Genomic DNA, 20,981 nt, shown 5'->3' on the forward strand with positions numbered 1-20,981 from the left:
CCAAGGAGGCTTGATTTAGCCCGACATACAGCGCGTTGCAGTAGTCCAGACGTGTGGTAATGAAAGCGTGAATGACACGCTCAAAATCCTTGAACGACAGAACTGGCTTAATTCGGGCAAGCAGTCTCAGATGATAAACACACACACACACACACACACACAGGCGCGCATGCACGCACACACACACACTGTGTCAAAGGTCTGTTATATAATAACAGTTTTCTTGCCCAGAAATCACAGGACAAGAGAACGTCAAAAGAAGTTTATTTTTTTAACCCGTGTTTAACAGAATCGGAATCAGAATTCAGAATCAACTTCATTGTTTGTAGCTGCTTTTGTTGTTTTCCGGAAGAGAAAAATAAAAAGAAGAGGGGGCGGGGAGAGCAAGGATAAAAATAAATCAAACTGTATAGAGAAACTAAAATCTAAATTAAATTAAATTAAAAATCAAAGTACATCAATTATACCGTATAATATACACATAGTATAATCCTGCTGGAACAGTATGTACATGAGGTTAGGTATCAGGTGCATAAGGTTAGGCACAAAGGTGGTTGCACTTCTGTAGTTCCACACAGCAGCAGCTAGTACAACAGGGGAAGCTGACTATATATACTGCAATTTCTCTGGTTAATGGACTTGAAAGAGTGAATAACATCTCTCTAAAAAGCAACACAGCATGGTTACAGCCTTTGCAATAACATTTTAAAAAACAGTGCATCTCAACAGTTGATAATGAAATGACTGTAAAACACATACTGTAGGATGGAAGTTCACAATCAAATAGTGTATTGATCGTGAATTTCCAGGGCACGGTGGCGTAGTCGGTAGCGCTGTCGCCTCACAGCTAGAAGGTCCTGGGTTCGATTCCCGCCGGGGACGCTGTGGGCGCTGGGGGCGTGTCTTCTCCTCCGTGTCATCAGCGCCCATACCCTAGGTGGGGTTGGCGAAAGCATAGATATAGAAACCTAGATACCTCATTGGCCTCTGCAGTTCATTGGAGCAACCTGTATCACAATACTCTTGTATTTCTTCCGCCCTCAGTCGCGTGCGTCACAGAAGGGGGCGTTCAGTAGGCCTCTGATTGGCCTACCGAACGTCCCCTTCTGTGACGCACGCGACAGAGGGTGGAAGCTGGTGCGCGCCCGAGATACAGATGCCTCAGAGCCGGAGGAGGCGTCTACTTTTATATGTCTATGGGTGAAAGGGCCCACTCTTTGTGGAGTTTGCATGTTCTCCCCGTGTCTCTCAGGGTAGTTAATACCCTCACAAAAACATGTAGTAATCCTGGTCACTATAACGCCTCCCCCATGACAGCCGGGGCGCCTGATGGAGGGAACTGTTTGGAATAACGTGTTCCTTCCACGCGCTACGTCCAACCAGGGAAACTCCCCCCTGTCAGGTGACAAGAAGGTCAGTTGGCTCTCATGTATTGAAGGAGGCATGAGCTCGGCCCTGGCCTCCCTAAGCTGGTGAGGGGAGTGTAGTGCCCTGGATCACTTAGAAAATTGGCACCGGGTGAAAAATAAGGGTTACAAAATCGTGGGATAAAAAAGATTATAAAAAAAAAAAAGATTGTGAATTTCCATCCTATTGTTTTGATGTCTTTGTCTTTCCCTCCAGGTGAAAGCGGGTTTCGGGGTAAACCTGATTGGCGTGGCAGTGGTCATGTTGGCAATAACAACTTGGGGGATACCCCTGTTTGACCTCACCGAGTACCCAGCATGGGCAGTGGCCAGCAATGTCACTGGGAGCTTATAATAACCAGGATGGCAGCGCAGAGAGGCAAAAGGAGTAGAGACAGAGATCGAGAGAGACTGTCTTGATGCTGAAACAGAACTCAAATGCAAAAATGCTGCCTCAAGAAGTGGATTTGAACCTTGTTCAGAAATAAGCCCATGCATTAGAACGATTACTGTACAGCTCTGATGGTTATGTATATGATAGGAATTATAATCGTTTTGATTGGTTGCATTCAATTGGTGTTCACTCTCCATTCCGACATCTCACCACTCCGACTAGTGGCTTCCGCGTGCGGTTAGGGTTAGGTATAGGGTTCGTCAACGTCGGAAAGGCGACATGTCGGAAAGGAGAAATGCACCCCATTCAATTATTGCCTATTGATTGCCAATGCAACAAACTGCAGTTTGTGGAGGGTCAGATCTGACAATGTGGTTTGTTTTATTTTGCATATTGCTTTAACAGTTCAAAACATAGAATAGGTCCTGTGCATTGCGGCCACAGATGTAGCAAAAATGTAATTAGTGAGTTGCTTGAAATAATAAGCATCAACCCAATCAGTGTTTTAAAATGTACATATAATTTGATATAAGTTTGATTCAGACATTTTCTTAGAAATAAGCAGATCAGAAACATACAGTACAGTACAGTATATAACGGCTGCTACAATATCTAGCAACGGCTTTTAGAACTAGTCTGGTCGCAGTAAGTAGATTACGAAACCCTACACAGCAAAATCCAGAGTGTTATCTTAATTGTAGACCCTTTCGTGGCAATTTTTACACTTTCAGATTTAACTTAACACTGCTGGTGTTGGCCTCTTTGCTTGATTGATTGATGTACTTTATTTTGTAAGACATGAGAACAACAGTACATGGAAGTACAAATTCACAATACCAGGTCTACTAAACTGGAAGACTCATAAAAGCACTGAGCTTGTTTCAAATGAGTTCCCCTCAAATGAGTTCTGCTGCGGTGTTTCTGGAGAGGGTAAATACTGTTACTGTCTCTTATTGTTAATGCTAAACAGAAAGGGACTGGATTCTTTTCTCTGACGAGTGACTAAAGTTGTGTGCATCACAGTCTCAAGACAGGTTGGAAAAGTGGATTTTAGAAAAGGCAGCGCTGCATAGTTACAACTAGAACCATTATGTGCAAAAATATAATCGAGTAAAAACCTGGTTCGGGTTTACCCTTATCCCTTCCACATTTGTAGAAATGACTGTCTGTTGCATGACCCTGTGAGTTGCATGGAATGGACACCCTTGATCAAGGATCGTGAATTGACTTCAACGCTGTAAAGGATGCCCTTGTGATACATTTATACAGTTCAGTTTTTCAGTGTCTCTACAGTACATGTATCCTGGACACAACACTTACAGTACACTGTGAGATCAAGTACTGTATGCAATAGAATGGAATATTAGTTTTTACAACTACAGCATTTTGGGTGCATTTGACACTTTTGAATATTTTCCGTTGCTTCAATAATCATGAATTAGCAGAACATTAGCACATAAAGCAGATTTTAAGATTGTAGTTTATTTTACTCTTCTGGGATAAATTACTTTACTGTTCTTTTGAATTGGGTTGGCATAACATTTGTGGGTTTAGAGACTATGCCAGCACCCAAAACTACTCCAAGCTGCACTCATCTCTAGCATAGTAAATGTAGAGCAAACACATGTAAATGAGGGAGGTAAAAAAATGTATTAAAAAAATAATCAAGGGCATCTTGGACCTGAGGTTGGTGTTGTGATGACAATTTAAATTCAGCCTACACTAATTCCTAATTTCTGCTCCATCATCTGGCAGTGTTGTGCATAGAAAATATGCACCGCAAGCTTATAGTCCATTTTCAACGCACGACATTGCTGTACGTGGATGTGTAAATCGGGCTATACAGTACATTTTCTAGTTCAGGCTCAACGTCTCTCATTGCTTTTCTTCTCACCTTGGAGGTTACCTGATGGTTGGACCCTTCCAACGCACCTAAAGCATTTACTAGAGAGAACAAAATACAGGGTACAGAAGTTTGTCCAATCAACGGTCGAATCATGAGAGCTGTTATGACTAATGGTGGTGACAGAGCTCACACGGAATACTGTTTGATTATGTATAAGATGTGCTTTATATTTTTACACAAATTCAAAATGTAATTTTGTGCCTTTTTTATATCAATATAGGAATGTAGGCGCTAAATAGGCAGAATCTTAAGCCTATATATTCCATTGTTTTAATTTATTCAGTTCTATGCAGGTTCATATTTTTGATGGTGTTCTATTGGACACCGACTACAACCACCTTTGTATATATACATGCAGACTTGTAATATAATGTGCCTTCTCAATGTTTTCAAATATTTTCGACATGTTTCCAATGATTGTAATATACATAAATACTATATGTGTGCCTTAAAGTCTCACTCATATCAATAGGATTAGTATTGTCATAAAACATAACTAATATAAAAATAAAAGTGATACCAAAAACATTATCTGGGCTCTGTTTATTACCGCACACACTGCAAATCAAACAACTTATACCTTGAAGAAACAGGAAGATACCAGGGTCATCTAAATTCAATATAGGTTAGAACAGTAGTTCTCAAAGTGCGGTCCGGGGACCCCCCATGGGTCCTTGAGGGGCTTCCAGGGGGTCCCCAGCCAAATTATTGAAATTTAGGAATCAAATGGACCCTGATGGGTCTGTAACTCCGAGTGTACAAGTGGAACCTACGGGTCCATTTGGTTCCATTTCTACACGTTCAGAGATAAAGTAACACAGACAACGTTACAGTGTAGATTGGAGTTCCAGAGATAAAACAAATCATATGAATTGGAGGTCTGTGGCCTAATGCATATCAAACTGGGGGTCCTTGAGATTGAAAATCATAACTTGATGTAATGTACGCAAGATCAAAATAAAACAGCTAAAACAGATGTAACAACTCTTTGGAGCTGTGTATGGATGGACTCCCAAAGCAGTGGCATCACGTCATTTTAATGTTCCACAGACAGACATCCAGGTGATCCAGCAAGACTGAGGCTTTGGTTAAATAGATCTCAGTCCTCCTGGGTAACACAGGTGTCGTTCAAGTTGTCAGGAAGGACAGCCTGGGCTTCCAATCCAGACTGGCAGAAGATGATGTACAGTAGCATAAGCTTGGAGGACAACGTTGGAGGACAGAACACACCTCCCATATGTGAGACCCAAATCCTCCACTTCAGTTGACAGTTTAAAATGGGCCATTAGCCAGGGCCCAAGAAGTCCATGAGAGTGCAACAACCCTCCATTGTCCGGTGTCTATGATGAGACTTTTGGACCTTCTGCAGGCGTGAATCCCTCTGTCTGCATTTTCTCCTTGTATTTTAAGAACTCTCTTCTCTTAGCAAAGTATCTGACCTGCCACAGGGGAACAATGAGAGATTAATAATGTATGTATGTATACTATGTAATTAATGCATAATTATGTGCAATTTTCGAAACCAGTGGTATGCAGGACCCTGGGTGATTTTAAACAAGCACTCGGAAACAAACACTTGAAATTTGGAAAGTATCATGGTTACACTGTTTATTGAGAGAAAGCTGCTCATAACATGACAATGTTGAATTGTTTTTTAAACACAAATCTTTATCAAAACTTCCTCTGATGACCACAAACGTCATCACAAATTGACACAGGGAAGCACAAACGAATGGGGTACACAATTGACAGGTGCGTTGTGATTGGTGCGGGCCAGGGGGTAATGAATCACATCACCTGCCAATTGTGTGCCCCAAACATTTGTGCGTCCTAAAGGAAGTTTAGATATATCCAGTCCTGCACTCATTCCAAGACCCTCGCCCGTACAGAAAGTCGTGCGTGTGCAGCTCGTGGAAACGTGGAGATATTTGTCTAAACACAAGTTTTCTGGCAGAAGTTTCAAAACTCCAAGTCTTAGGATAGATAGTATTGGGCTTCTCCCCCATTTGTCACTGGATATCCGCGCGGAAAGTCCTAGCTCCATTAAGAACGGTAACCGCCTTCCATACCGACATCTCCTCATTTCGCTAGCTGTATAGCGGAGTGAGAGGTTCTTAATGGAGCTAGGAAAGCCCGTACTTCTCCGTACATGTCATGTACAAAGAAAATATATAAAGTGCTGAGCCTGACCCTGTAGCCCCCCCCCCCCCCAATGTTAACTCGACATTAGGAACCCGTGTGCACTGTATTAGCCCGTATTTTTCAATAGATATGTGTTTTAATCCCGTCTGTGTCGGATTCTGTCGGAAGTTCCCTGTAGTCCTCAATGAGCGGTAGTGACGGGGCGCATCCGGTGAAAGACAAAATTACACTCACTGTAAACAGGAAGTAAACGAGGGAAATAAATGGCGTTCGGCCACAGACGGGATTAAAACACATATCTATTGAAAAATACGGACTAATACATTGCACAAAGTCTCCGAATGCCGAGTTAACACTTGGGGTAACCGGGTAAGCACCTTATATTTGGCATTTGTATATGTTCGGAGAAATACGGGATTTACTGGTGAAAGTTCAGGACGCTCTGGGCGGTGCAGATATAAAACATGTCAAAATCTATTTTGTCTATGATCATCTTGATCCAAGGCTATGACAGAATGGTTAATGTGACAACAACCCAGAACAGGGGACAAACCTACCCACTGCATAGGACAGTTCACCTCGAAGTCCTTCTGGAACGTGTGACAGGCAGCAGCCTGGTCGTTGTTGACATCCAGGCACTTCCACAGCTCGTCCCTGGCCGTCCAACACGCTTTCCTCTCGGACGAGTTAGGAGCTGACATCCCTCTGCTTCCAGTCCAGGTAAGTGTTCAGATCACTTTGATTTGACTGTATTTTACTACTACAGTGAGTCAATCGGCGGGTTAAACCACAGAACACTTGATTTGATCTGTGGTTGCTGTTGTTCAACACAATGCATATATAAGTAAATTACGTGAGTTGTGGATGCTTTTGAAGGACGTGCACATGACGTCAACAACCGGCTGCTCGTCTCTTGCTGATGACGTCTTCTCAGGCGTTTGTCTATGATTACCGCTTGGTGGCGCCTTTTATCTGAGTAGGCTACTGTTTCATACAGCAGGGGTCCATATAGACCAATTATTTGTTTACTAACATTGAGACTGGACCGGACATTTATACAGTCTATGGACCGGACGCACAGGTGATTGTTTCACGCAATCAATTCCCAACCTGTTATTTCGGGCTGCGCTGGTTTCAGCGCAGCCCAACCCCCTCTTGTGTGTTGGCTAGTGAGGCGCGTCCTAGCGACGAGACCTGATAGAATGGGTTTCATTGCACGCATACTGGTTGCACGCATACTGGTTCTTATCAGTGTGACGTCGTCTGTTAAGGGGTCTATACATAACAACCTTTATTTTTTCTTCCTCTTCTTTAGAAATATATTTTCTTTCACATCAGGATGTATTGATCATTAGACTCAGAGCAATAACCTAACTCTCCCAGACTCCCTCCCCAGTCAGAGTTTGTTAGGAGTTTGAATGAATGTAGAATTATGTGCAGGATGTAATTTGTATATACTGTAGATGGGAGGGGACAAATTTTAACTGACTAAACATTTTTTAAATATTTAATCTTAATAGAAAAAAAAAATCTCTCACACACGTATGCCATTGTGTCAGTGATCACCCTTCTCTGTGCCAATGTTGGCACCCGTGCCTAGGTTGCCTACCCCTGCTGTACAGCATACAACTAAAACACATAGATTGAATTTAATCTGTGATTAAATTGAGTAACCTCATTCATACAATGATTTAAAAATCCAGCCATGCATTTCCATGCCCATATATGGAGATCAGTGTGTCTGTCAGTCCTTGTCCCTTTTATGGCCATATATGGAGATCTCTGTATTTGTCAGTCCTTGTCCCTTTTATTCCCATATATGGAGATCCCTGATGTCATCAGTATATGCCCAATAACCCATATGGGCATGCTTGCTGATATATCTATTCATAGGGGTGGGCAATCTGGCAAAAATATCATATCACAATTGTTGAGGCACAAGCATCAAGTTTTTTTGTATTATTATTATTTTTTACAGATAGATAGATAATCTATTTGTTTTTATACTGCTGTTCTATCATTCAGACATTCAGCGTTGTGATCTTGTAGATCGGCTATTAGTCAATGTATATAGGGTTAGAGTGCTCATGTGGCCTATAGTCGCTTCGTTTGGGCTTGTTTTCATATACCTGGTTACTTATTTCTCTCGCACAAGGATACTGACTTAATCAAATCACTCATTCTGACCTAAATCATGAAGCAATCGAAACTGTGTGGGTTGAAGTATTTTTCAAAAAAGCTAAGCCTGTACTAGTTGGCACCATCTACAGACCTCCTGATCAGAGTGATTTCTATGATATACTTGAGGCTATTGGCTATTAGCTAAGATGGGAAAAAATCGTATTGGTGATTGGAACACGGACATGCTCCGAAAAGAAGCACCCATCTTCAAATCCTTCAGTTGGTTTTGTGATCTGCAAACTCAGTCAGCTGATTACTCAACACACAAGGGTGTGTGATACTAAACCATCATAGATCTCATTCTAACATCGGACAGGTCCATAATCACCACTAGTGGTGTTATTGTATGATCACTATATCATCTTCTGTATCCATAAAAAAACAAAAACCCAAGGCCGGCTGTCACAAAACAGTCTTATCTAGATCCCTAAAGACCTACTCTAGTGAGGCCTTTAATCACAAACTGGTGAAGCTGGACTGGTCCACTGAACTCAGGAGTACACAGGTCGAAGCGTCATGGATCGGGTTCAAAACCAAATTCCTAGCAATTTTAAACAGCATGGCTCCCATGAGAACCATCAGGGTTAAAGCCCGCTCTGAGCCATGGATGAATTAGGACATACTGACTGCTATGAAAGTCAGAGACAAACTAGAAATAGTGCTCCTCGGAGCACAGGTCTCCGCCAGGTCAGGTATTGTGGGCCAGCAATGTTTCGAATTCGCCAATCAGGATGAAATATGAAAGATCGGACGGAACCATCTTGATCACTTGACTATAGAGATAATGTGCACCGATGTGCATGATGTTTGGACAAAATTTGTAGGAGTAATATAAAAATCACACCCTGTGTGAAGGTAGCGGCGCCTTTGATACATTTTGTCATCGATATGTGTTTATAATGTGTTTATAGCCACGTGTCATGTGAAGCTTGACCAATCACTTTGTTGACGCACCTGACCAATCAGAACGTTGACGGACCTGACCAATCAGAACGTTGACGGACCTGACCAATCAGAACGTTGACGGACATGACCAATCAGAACGTTGACGGACCTGACCAATCAGAACGTTGACGGACCTGACCAATCAGAACGTTGACGGACACGGACAAAGTCAGGTATAGAGCAGGATCCGCCGCTAAAAATCACACCCAGTGTGAAGTGGGCGGTGTGGTCACAGTGGTCATCACAGTGATGGAAGTGATTCACTTAAAAAAAAACATATATATTTTTTAAAGTCCATACTGCTATTCATAGGGCTGAACATGTGTCATGTGTTTCGCTAGCCAGTCACAGTCCTGAATTTGCAAAGTCAGCCAATCACATTACAGCTAGTGGTGATGACACTAGCTGTAATGTGATTGGCTGACTTATATATCAATGCAAAAGTATAGATTTGCATTGACTGTGGAAGGGTTAGGGTTGTAGACTGCGTTGTAGACTATTGGCCAATCACGGTGCAGGATTGGTCAGTGTCCAAACCTCACTTATAGGGGGCGGTTACACCGCCCCAAAAATCACACCCAGTGTGAAGTGAGCGGTGTGGCCATCACAGTGATGGAAGCTCAAAAAAGTTTTTTTTTTAAGTGCATAGTCCTATTTATAGGTGGTGCTATAATAGGGCAATGTTAAAAGGGTGGCATTTGTTCCTCAACGTATTGCGAATGTGCGTGCAAAGTTTCATCGCAATCAGACGCTGCGTTCATGATTTGCGGCATTCTGTTTAAAACGTGCCACTCCTGCAAACTTTAGATGTCAATCTTTGCCAATCAGGATGGAATATGAAAAATCAAACAGACCCGTCTTGATCACATGACTATATAGATCATGTGTACCAATTTGCGTGAAAGTTTGATAAAATCTGAAGGCTTAATATCCAAAAATATGTTTTACATAAGTCGGCCTCCTAGTGGCGCTATAAAAGGCAGATGTGAAAAATGCAGGGCAAATAGTCCAGGGGCCAAGGCAGATTTTGGTACCACCTAAGGTGGCCGTACATTTTTGGTATTTTTGTATTCCTACATGTCTCTAGTTTATATTTTGGTATGATACATCTTCCAATTCAGTAGCTTAATGACAGTAATCACTCTAAACCGGCTAATGTATCCGGTAGGAGACACAAAGTAGAATCTTTGTGTCTCCTACCGGAAATACACCCGGGCATCAAATTATTGCGACAAAAAACAAAATATATCCATGTATTCAAGGCGTCATGGGGTGTGCAATTGACAGAAAATAATCATTTTTTGGGTGAACTCCTCCTTTAAGTTTCCCAGGGGGACTCTCTACCCATTCAGCTATGACCACCCTAGACCGAAGGAGGGTCAACTTTTACAAGCTTATGGAAAGCAGTCTTTTTGCAAACACCAAAAATCTGAGAAGTTATCAATTGCACACCCCATGAAGCCTTGAATACATGGATATATTTTGTTTTTTGTCGCAATAATTTGATGCCCGGGTGTATTTCCGGTAGGAGACACAAAGATTCTACTTTGTGTCTCCTACCGGATACATTAGCTGGTAGGTAGTGATAACTGCCATTAAGCTACTGAATTGGAAGATGTATCATACCAAAATATAAACTAGAGACATGTAGGAAGACAAAAATACAAAAACTTTACGGCCACCTCAGGTGGTACCAATTTGTCAAAATATCAGTGTTGGCCCCTGGACTAAAAGGGTTTTCCTTGGCCTCTAGAGAGTGAACATACAAAGTTTTACACAGATCGGTGCAGTTATAGGTAAAAACACGAATCGGCCTGTTACAGCGCCACCATGAGGTTGATTTGAACATTTTCAAGTGGCATTTCTTCCTCGGCCTAGTGGGAATGTGCGAGCAAAATTTCACGTAAATTGCATGCTGTGTTCATGATTTGAGGCATTTTGTTCAAAATGGAATACTCCTGCAAACTTTGGAAGGCAATTTTAGCCAATCAAGATGGAATATTAAAAATGTGAAAGACCCGTTTTGTTTAATGACTATAAAGATACTGTGTACCGATTTGCAGGATTTGTGCACAAAATCTGTAGGAGTACTGTCCAAAAATGTGTTTTGCACAAATCGGCTTCCTGGTGGCGCTAAAAAAGGCCCATGTGAGAAATGTGGGGCAGAGGTTCTGAATTGGCATCCATGGAGTGTGTGTGTGTACAGTTTCGCTGCGATCAAGCCAACGGTGCCGGAGATTAGCTGTTCACAGACAGACGGACAGACGGACAGACAGACGGACGGACGGACGGACGGACGGACGGACGGACGGACAGGGGGTAAAACATACTCTCTCGCCATGCCTTTCGGCCTGGTGGAGACAAAAATGCTCTGAAGTTCAAAATTGTAAGTCTAACCTCGCCAAATGCTTCAACAAGGATCTCAAAACCCACCATGTGAAACTCCAAAAACAGAGCAATAAGCTAAAACATAAGGTAACTGCCATGACCCTGATCTGCCAAAAAAAACTACCTCTCAATGATAAAGTTGATGAAAACATAAACAAACCACTCATCCAATCACTAGTCACTTCAACTAATACTTCAACTATGCATGCACCTCATGGTACCATAACACCACAAAGGCCTTAAAAACAAGGCCTCAGACATCCCAAAACAAACTGGTCAGGCTGCTGCTTGGCCTTACATCTACAACTCATTTAACCTACTCACTTTGCTAGGGTGGGATGGCTCAGGGTAGAGGACAGAGTACAGCAACTTGCAATCGGCCTGGTCTACAAGATGCACTACACCACAAAGACACCCATGTACCTGTCAAACTACTTCAAAAATGTTAAAGACGTCCACAAACAACACCAGAGGAAGCTCCACAAATCACGTTCAACACAGATTTGGCTCAAACAAGGGGTTAAATTTGTTTTACTGCTACTGTATGCCACCAAAATGTGGAATGGCCTACCAACAGTCATACAAAAGTGTGAATCCTTACTCTCCTTCAAAACCGCTCTAAAAGAGCACTTAAAGATGGCTGCAATTCTGAACTGTCCCCTGTAAAAAGTCAAAATGAGCTTATAGCTAAATCTGGCATATTTACATGATATCATGCTTATTGATTGAAATGTTCATTAATGTGCACTGTCCAGGAAATAAATAAAGTAAAATAAGTTAAGTAAAGTATGTATTAATGTATGTATATGTATGTACAGTATGGATGTATGGATGGATGGATGGTTTTGGGATGGCTTTGTGCGGATATATTCTAATCTGAGGATGATGATGGTGATGAAGATGTCTTTGTGTACCTACTTTTGTGTGTGATTGTGAAATATCTAGTTACAAATGACGAGATGTCTAAACTAACTAAAGGGAACCTAGACCATGGGAATAGGGAAGTGGTTAAATCTAATACATCAATATGGTTTTGTAATACTTCATATTAACCATATTAAAATGCGTAATTCCTACTATTCATATTACTTCCAAAGAAAGATTGTGAAAAAGATGGAACAAATATATGTTGTAATATGCGTTTTAATGGGAGTTATTTGAATCAGTGGGAAACTGTGGTTTCCATGCCTTTTCAGAGGAAAAATAAATGTGTCATATTTGGTAAAAAGAATTGAGGGAAAAAAAGCATCTGCCTGTAATTTCCTATTACAACACAATATTTCCTTTCCACCGGAGTTCTCATGAAGTGTTTGGTAGTCCCCTACCTCAGGCAATGCATTGAGCAATGTGATTTCCTTAAGTGTTCAGTAATGTAAGACACTCACAAAGACACTCACTATATTGTAGTTTTCCTCTAAAATAAGTCTGCAACATACACCACCTTGTAATTCCAGAGTAAATGTTAAGCCTTACATTGATAGGAGGATTATGATGACTTTATCAAAGTGATGATAAAGCTTGTACCTTATTGTTACTTTTAAATGACTCACATACACAAACATTGTTACGGCTGGGCGATTTTGAGTTGTGCTTTGGTGTATATACAATATGAGAAGTGATTTGCGTACTGTACAACCACTGCATAACATGATTCATACTTTGGCGTGAAGACAGAGCAATGACGTAAATTTGGCATGGAGGTCAAACAGGATTATTGTTGGTAAAGAAAGACATGAGACAACATGTATTACTGGGGTCAACAGTAGCCTTATGGTTAGAGGTGACCGCTTAAGACCATGGGAGAAAATAATCAGAAAACCCTCATCCTTAAAAAACAAATCAAATTATGTGAGCAAGCAGGACTGCAAATTGTACTGGTCAGACAACAGGCAGCTCAAAAACACTTGAAAACCCCAGCGTGTTTATGATTCACAGCTGCGGTATAATCCCTTGGGAAGATATGGCTTTAGCTTGTGTTAAATGGTCAGCTGCTATATCAGCATTAGGGGTTAAATTCTGCCTCAATTTATTTCTAATTGAACCATGTAATGCATCTTATGTTTATTTGACATTGCATATTTGACATTGTGCCCTCTTATTATATGAATCACTTGTTTCTTTCTCTATTCTTTAACTCTATGACTCTTTTCTTCAAAGTGCAAAACATTGGGAGCTTGTACAATGAGATGATTTCACCCACTTTGCACCTGTAAACTTATATGTGACAATATACTAACCAATCATCACAAGCTTAACTTTTACAACTCCTTTACTCTACATAAATAAAGGTTGGGTGTGATATAAATATAATATAATGTCTCATTTGGCATCATACCAGCTCATGTCATGTAAAAAAGTATTTTCCGATTACTAAAGAGCTGGAGAGATGATGGCTATCAGAATATAGAGCTATTTAACACTTATTATCAGAAAAGAAAATCACTTAAAAGTAGGGTAAGGGGTTTTCTTTAAGTGTTAAATAGCTCTATATTCTAGTTGTACTCATTGCTAGTGTTTGTTCAGTAACAGTAACTCCATGTCTCTCCAGCTGTTTATTAAACAGAAAATGCATTTTCAGGTACATTTTATCCAATCAGGATAGAGAACTCAGACAGGATACAGATTAAACAAGTGAAATTGGAAGTGATGACATAAAGAATTGAGCAGACAAAATAGGAAGTGGAACACCATCACAATGAAGCTGATAAATGGGTACTCTCTCCTGATTGGCTGACATTTTGTCACCTACCTGAAAATGTATTTTCTGTTTTTTAAAATGCTGGAGAGATGGGGAGACCCCTGTCACTGAAAAACACATTATAGCAATGATTACTATAAGAATATCAACTTTTTGTTTTAACCAAAAAATATCACTCACCTTTAAGCACATTTAAAATAAAACAGTAGTAGTAAATAGACAGCAGCAGGTGTGGGATGAGGATGGCTGATTTAAGCAGTCACGCCTGGCCAGAGCCAAACTAATTGGATTCAGAGCTTACAGTACGAGTGATTATGCACCTTGCTGTGAGATACACCAAATGCATGACAAGCAGCTTATAATGTGTTTTTGGCCTGAAACCTTGGCTGTCGTCTGTCCAACTATTGAGCCTGTTTACATGTACATTTATATTTTTTGATGCTTAATCATTCACTCATTCAGAGATCCTGGGCAGTTATCTAGGGCCAGCAGCTTAGTGTTTTATTTTATCTTCATATTTATTCGTATTTATAATGGTTTAGTTCTTGACTTTTACCTGTAGGCTAGCTGCTTTGACGCTTGAATTTCCCTCCTGGGATCAATAAAGTTTTATATTGTCTCATCATCGTCATCATAACCTTTATTTCAGCTCGGAGTACAGTTGAGGGGCAGGCCCTCATTTTCAATGTAGCCGAGATACAGAACACAGTAATTCAACAGGAATAGACATTCACATACAGCAATAAATACATGAATCAGAATACAGAAAGAACTCAAAACTAAAATAGTCAAAGAACTAGAACAGATATATCATAATCAATTAATTAAATAAAGCAGTTACAATTCTGAACAAAAATGTTGGAAATCATTTCCCTGAAACTACCTAAAGATGGAAGTGATTTGATTTTCAAGGACCTCTGGAGCTCATTCCAGGCAGATGGAGCACTGACAGAAAATGCTGTCTTGCCTAACTCCGTCTGCGCAAAAGGAACTTTGTCTAATCTTATAACAGTTAAACCAGCTGCATCATCAAACCAAACTTCCTCTGCGATCCATTTAGGGAATGTTTGTGATTTCAGTGACTCAGGTAGTTGTTGCTCAACTCTCCTGGTCTTATGTGTATATAAGGCCAGCCTGGCTGTCACACAGAAACACAACCAACGAATCAACGAGGAAACATGAACTCTTTCAGCCTGTGCATTCTTCTAAACTTGGTAGCCACAGTTTATTTGCTGCCAATATCACAAGTTACTGTACAAGATGAAGCTTTTGCAACGGTATGTATCCTCTCTGTATCTGTACAATAGATCGTTTTTATTTGACACAATATTACCTTATCTTTATGTTACACAACTACAAATGCTATACTATATAAAGAAAACTTCTGTTTGTAGATCTCATCTTACTCTGCTAAACAGTGCTAATTTTCGACATAATATTTCAACACAGTATTTGTTATCCACTTACTGACCTTCTTGTGATGTGCTTTCTTGTCCCTCCATATCTAACCTGTCATATCTAATGTGTTGCAGAGCTACCTAAAGAACTTCTTCAACCTGACAGAGGAGAACGGACCCACTGTCAGACGGGGGATCAGTCCACTGACCAGGAAGCTCCGTGAAATGCAGAGGTTCTTTGGGCTTCAGATCACTGGGACACTGGACACCGACACAATATCGCTGATGAAGAAGCCTCGCTGTGGAGTTCCCGATGTCAAACTTTCTCATTTCACCACCACTGGACGAGACCTCAAGTGGGAGAAAAACAGCCTTACCTACAGGTGAGAGACCTATGTGAACCCGACCACACATGTTTATAATAACAACATAGTTGCTGTATGTGACTCTATCATCCAATCTGCTCCACAGGATTGAGAACTACACCCCTGACATGTCTGTGTCTGAAGTAGATGACTCTATAAAGAGAGCTCTGCAAGTGTGGGCCAACGTTACCCCTCTGAGATTCACACGAATTTACAGTGGCACCGCTGACATCATGATCTCCTTTGGCCGCCAATGTAAGTAGAAGGTGTTGGTGTTGTTCAGTGCTAAAAGTCACTTTAGCACTATCTCTGTCCACTGATTTACAATGGAACACAGACAGTCCTAGCTCTGATACTGTTTGTTAGCCGTAGACCTAGGAACTAATAGCATTGATTAAACTGCTTTAATGGCGCTAGTATTTCTTAACATGAATATGTTCTTGTTTAAAGCGCATGGTGATGGTTACCCCTTCGATGGTCCAGATGGCACCTTAGCTCATGCCTTTGCACCATCCAGTGGCATTGGAGGAGATGCACATTTTGATGAAGATGAGAACTTCACCTTCAGTTCCAACAGCGGTGAGTTTGATAACCTGAAGGCACTATCCCCTACCTTTCTTCTTTACTGGCAATTAATGAAATTGCAATTCCTTGTCCCTCAGTAGATCCACAGCAGAACTGTAATGTTGAGTTTTTTTCTTGCAGGTTATGTTCTCTTCCTGGTAGCAGCCCATGAGTTTGGCCATTCCCTGGGTCTGTCCCACTCTGGTGACCCTGGTGCTCTCATGCACTCCACGTACAGCTTTAGGAACCCAGACACCTTTGTTCTGCCCCTAGATGATGTTAATGGAATCCAGTCTCTCTATGGTAAAACAAACCCATCCAGGTTTAATATTATCTGTTTTATAATTGTATAAATAGTCCCCAAAAGTCATTTCTCCTGGACTTATAGTAGGCCTGAGTTCAGCTCGCTATATTTAAAGATGTTGATTTGACCTGCAGGTGCTAAAACTGATGTGAGCCTCCCTGAGCCAGGACCCGAGCCTCCCACCACCCCTGATGCATGTGACTCAACCATGGTCTTGGATGCCGTAACCACGCTGCGAGGAGAAATGCTCTTCTTCAAAGACAGGTATAATACTGTACACCTCAGATGACCAAGAATCTGCTAACAACCAGAATAGCATAATTTTCTCTAGTGGCTTAATTGCTAAGCTGTAATGCTCTGGCATTATCTGTTGTCAGCTTCTTCTGGCGAAGCTACCAACAGAGCAGCACACCCCAACAGAGTCTCATCACAAGCTTCTGGCCCAGTGCTCCTGCCAACATCGATGCTGCCTATGAGAGTCGTCAGTCAGACAGAGTATACGTCTTTAAAGGTATACAAGCTCTCTTCATCTTCAAAGCACTCAATCATTCAAAGTGTACACGTGTTTACACAAGTTAAAACTCTTCTCTTCTATTATTATTCTCCAGGCCATAATGTATGGGCCTTCTCTGGCTACGATGTCGTGCCAGGCTATCCCAAAGACCTCACCAGTTTTGGTTTACCCAGAGGTGTGAGGAAAGTCAATGCTGCCCTCTACGATGAAGCGACACGCAAGACGTTATTCTTTGTTGGTGACAACTATTATAGGTATGCTCAGAAGACAGAGTTGAGTGAGTTAATACTGAATGAGTTAAGAACAGAGAATCATAGTTTCATCATCATTTGTGTTGCTTCAGTTACGATGAGGCCAGGGGGGCGATGGATGAGGGATTCCCCAAACTGGTGGACGAGTTGCTTCCAGGCATGACCAGCAAGGTGACAGCAGCCTTCCAATACAGAGGTGGGTGATATTTAAATAAAACAGAGTGTCTAATAATGATGTGTCCATGAGCTCAATGTCCAATCTTTATTTTTAGATAGTTAGTTAGGCAAGTAACTATACTGTAGCTGTGCAGTTTGAAAACAAAGCAACTATACATGGTGGCATGTGCGTGGTCTACTTGGTCTACTTTTGAGGTGACAGACATATATAGGTACTTACAGTACACACACACATGCGCGCGCACACGCACGCACGCGCGCGCGCACGCACACACACACACACACACACACACACACACACACACACACACACACACACACACACACACACACACACACACACACACACACACACACACACACACACACACACACACACACACACACACACACACACACACACACACACACACACACACACAAACATACATGTATACTGTACAGATAACTGTTGTATATGTGTTGGTTTAGCAAAGCATACTGAAATGACAAAATGGTCACCAAAATGAATGATGAATGATCAACTTTGCAGTGTTAGAGCAAAACTCACTCGCCTTGTCTTTCTGTCTGTCTGTTGCAGTTTCATTAGTGGTGTACACTGATATTTAACTTTATTCTTTGCAACATTTGTCCCCCAGGTTTCACCTATGTGTACAGTGGACCCTTCATGTTTGAGTACAGCCTGAGGAGTGGGAGGCTGTTCCGTGTGCTGAGGAACAGCTACTTCCTGCGTTGCACTAACTATTAGGTCATCTGACCGACTGACCTCATAAGTCATTTAAGAAGGCACTGAGAATGACAGTGAATGTTTACATTTAGTATAATTTTTATCAGATGATATTTTCGCAAATATAAGTTATATTTTTATATTTATTTAAGTGAGCATATCATTTATTTGGTTTATTTACAATGCTGCTGTTATTCTTAAATAAGTGCAATCTGAAGATGTGATTATATGAATGCACTGTAATATACTAATATACTGGTGCATATCAAACTGTAACAACATGGCACAATCAATAGTAAGTAATAATAAGTAAGTATTTAGTAACTAATAGTAATTGATCAAGTAACTTTTAATGTGAATCTGTTTTGTATTAAAGTAAATGAATACTGTATTGTATTGCATTAGGTACAGTACACAATCAGTGTCCTCCACAAGTGCTGGATAGCCAAACAATAAAACATTTACTACTTAACTGCTGCCTTTTTGTTTATATTTGAGAGCTACTTCTCCTGATACTGAAGATCCTATTGATTCCTGAATCTGGAGTCATACATCCACATGGTCGAAGCCTACATCATGAAAAGGAAACATAGGCCACATTATCACTCACTGTTTGTCTATGTGCACTTATCACACATGCAGACATACACATGCAGACATGATCACTACAAAAAGTGATTTTGTCTTTAGACACTTAATATACTTTCATATCATCCATGTCATTTGCAGTATTACACCAATCCTCAGCGTTCCTTTATGCATTCTAACTCAGAGAGCATTAGAGAGTAAACAAAACGACCCCTTGCAACATTTCTAAACTGCACACTGCAATGGTGTCAATGCAGCAGTCCTCAGAAAGTGTGCTTGACCCTAACCACAAGTTTGAATGACAAACTCCTTCAACTCCTCAGCAGCCAGAGCAGGTTGATGATTGCAGTCTGAAATAGTGAACATGCTTGAGTGTTTTTTTAAGCTAAAAGCCTTTATAACACAATTTAATAAACTTAAAACAATATATATGGACAGATATGGACAACTACTGCATAAAGTGATGTATTAGTCAGGTGCTATACAAAGGTGTGAGTGTGCCATACATTTATAGTGTCATTCATAAAGCAGTTCCGCCCCTCCAGGCCTGGTGTAAATCATTCAATTAATGAACTACAGGGAAGGGCAGGACAAAGTTGCTGTAAACACAAACACCATGAAACAAAAAGATCAAATAAGAACACATTTAGAGAGAAAACAATATACATCAAAATAAATATATATAAAGGGCAGTATATATATATATATATATATATATATATATATATATATATATATATATATATATATAGTTAATGTACCAACAAAGGGTCCCACCACAATGGTGCAAAGAAACAAGAAATACAAATGTATACAATACAAAGTTTTCAAATTAAAACCAATATCATGGTGGGCACAATCCAAGTGGGCCTCAATAGAGGTCAGGATGTAGGCTAAACATCTAAACATGGAGCAGGCCAGGTAAGTCAGTCAAAATGGGACTGTAATTATATAAAGGGCAGTGCAACCTTATCTGTATAAAAAAATAAAAAAATAAAAAAATACTTAAGGGCAGTGGGATAATAACACAGTTATAACATTTACAATTATAGAAAGGGGCTGAGGTCTAAACTCTCATTCAAGCCATTAGGTTCCATTGAATTTAAAGTGAAAATCCAATTTGCTTCTCTCTGTAACAGCAGCTTTTTCATGTCACCGCCCCTAGGTGGCAGGCTGACCTTCTCTATGTATGCCCATGAATTTAAGTGGCTGATCCATGCCCCCTCTCCTTGTAATGTGGTTCAATGGCATATTCCATGATGTTACAGTACCATTTCTGATCGCCGCTTCATGTTCAGCTATTCGTATTTTCAAATTGCGTTTAGTTTGATCAATATATAGACCATCCCACATGGACACTTCAACATAAACAACATGAGTGGCGTTGCAATTGATAAAACTCTTTATTTTGTGTTGGTACTTTTACTTTTGTACTTTTTATTTTGATACCAATAAATTTGTACTTTTAATCAAGTGAATTTTATATTCTGGACTTACTTACTTGTAACAGTATTTCTACATTGCAGTATTGTTTACTTTTACTTAAGTAAAAAAAATGAGTACTTTTTCCACCACTGGCTGTAATGAACAATGCTATAGGATTAACAGTCTTAGTAAATTCAAATTCATTCAAATCTCTTTTGGAAGTTGAGTAGTGACCCTCCCCCCCTCAGTAATCAGGTTGAAGCTTTTTGTCAAAGAGAAAGCATAGGAAGAGTGTGTGTGTGTGTGTGTGTGTGTGTGTGTGTGTGTGTGTGTGTGTGTGTGTGTGTGTGTGTGTGTGTGTGTGTGTGTGTGTGTGTGTGTGTGTGTGTGTGTGTGTGTGTGTGTGTGTGTGTGTGTGTGTGTGTGTGTGTGTGTGTGTGTGTGTGTGTGTGTGTGTGTGTGTGCGTGCGTGCGTGCGTGCGTGCGTGCGTGATAGACCATAGCTTTGGTTGCCACGGTGCCCAGTAACAATTCATCTTAGTTTGTCAGATTCAGGGAACTGGGGAAAACAAGTGTGTTGTTCACAGAGGAGAGCTTCTGTTTTGAAGT

The 20,981-nt window shown here is 40.7% G+C and overlaps 3 protein-coding genes across 5 annotated transcripts in view; 2 read left to right on the forward strand and 1 right to left on the reverse strand.

Annotated features, from left to right (window-relative positions):
* The window catches only part of slc13a4 (solute carrier family 13 member 4), a 29,805-nt gene extending 25,620 nt beyond the window's left edge, over positions 1-4,185 (forward strand). For 2 of the 3 annotated variants that reach the window (XM_084049329.1, XM_084049330.1), the window contains exon 16: positions 1,624-4,185. In XM_084049329.1, coding sequence (XP_083905455.1) covers positions 1,624-1,761 — 138 coding nt within the window. In that variant the 3' untranslated portion in view covers positions 1,762-4,185. The remainder of the gene's footprint in view (positions 1-1,623) is intronic. The other variant, XM_084049328.1, reaches the window with a different exon arrangement.
* A 45-nt stretch (positions 4,186-4,230) lies between these two features.
* coa6 (cytochrome c oxidase assembly factor 6) lies at positions 4,231-6,737 on the reverse strand. Its single transcript, XM_084049331.1, has 2 exons — positions 6,406-6,737; positions 4,231-5,145 (listed from the first exon to the last, which is right to left on the reverse strand). Exons 1-2 carry the CDS (start codon positions 6,547-6,549, stop codon positions 5,047-5,049), a joined length of 243 nt encoding a protein of 80 aa, XP_083905457.1. The 5' UTR covers positions 6,550-6,737; the 3' UTR covers positions 4,231-5,046.
* An 8,490-nt stretch (positions 6,738-15,227) lies between these two features.
* Positions 15,228-18,519, forward strand: LOC311039866 (collagenase 3-like). The gene is made up of 10 exons (XM_084049873.1): positions 15,228-15,337; positions 15,593-15,840; positions 15,929-16,077; positions 16,273-16,401; positions 16,528-16,689; positions 16,825-16,954; positions 17,068-17,201; positions 17,299-17,458; positions 17,548-17,651; positions 18,271-18,519. The coding sequence occupies exons 1-10, from the start codon at positions 15,239-15,241 to the stop codon at positions 18,378-18,380; spliced, it is 1,425 nt and encodes a 474-aa protein (XP_083905999.1). The 5' UTR covers positions 15,228-15,238; the 3' UTR covers positions 18,381-18,519.
* The last annotated feature ends 2,462 nt before the right edge of the window (positions 18,520-20,981 follow it).

Source organism: Gymnoscopelus microlampas, assembly GCF_963454915.1.
Source record: "Gymnoscopelus microlampas genome assembly, chromosome: 23".
NCBI lineage: Eukaryota > Metazoa > Chordata > Actinopteri > Myctophiformes > Myctophidae > Gymnoscopelus > Gymnoscopelus microlampas.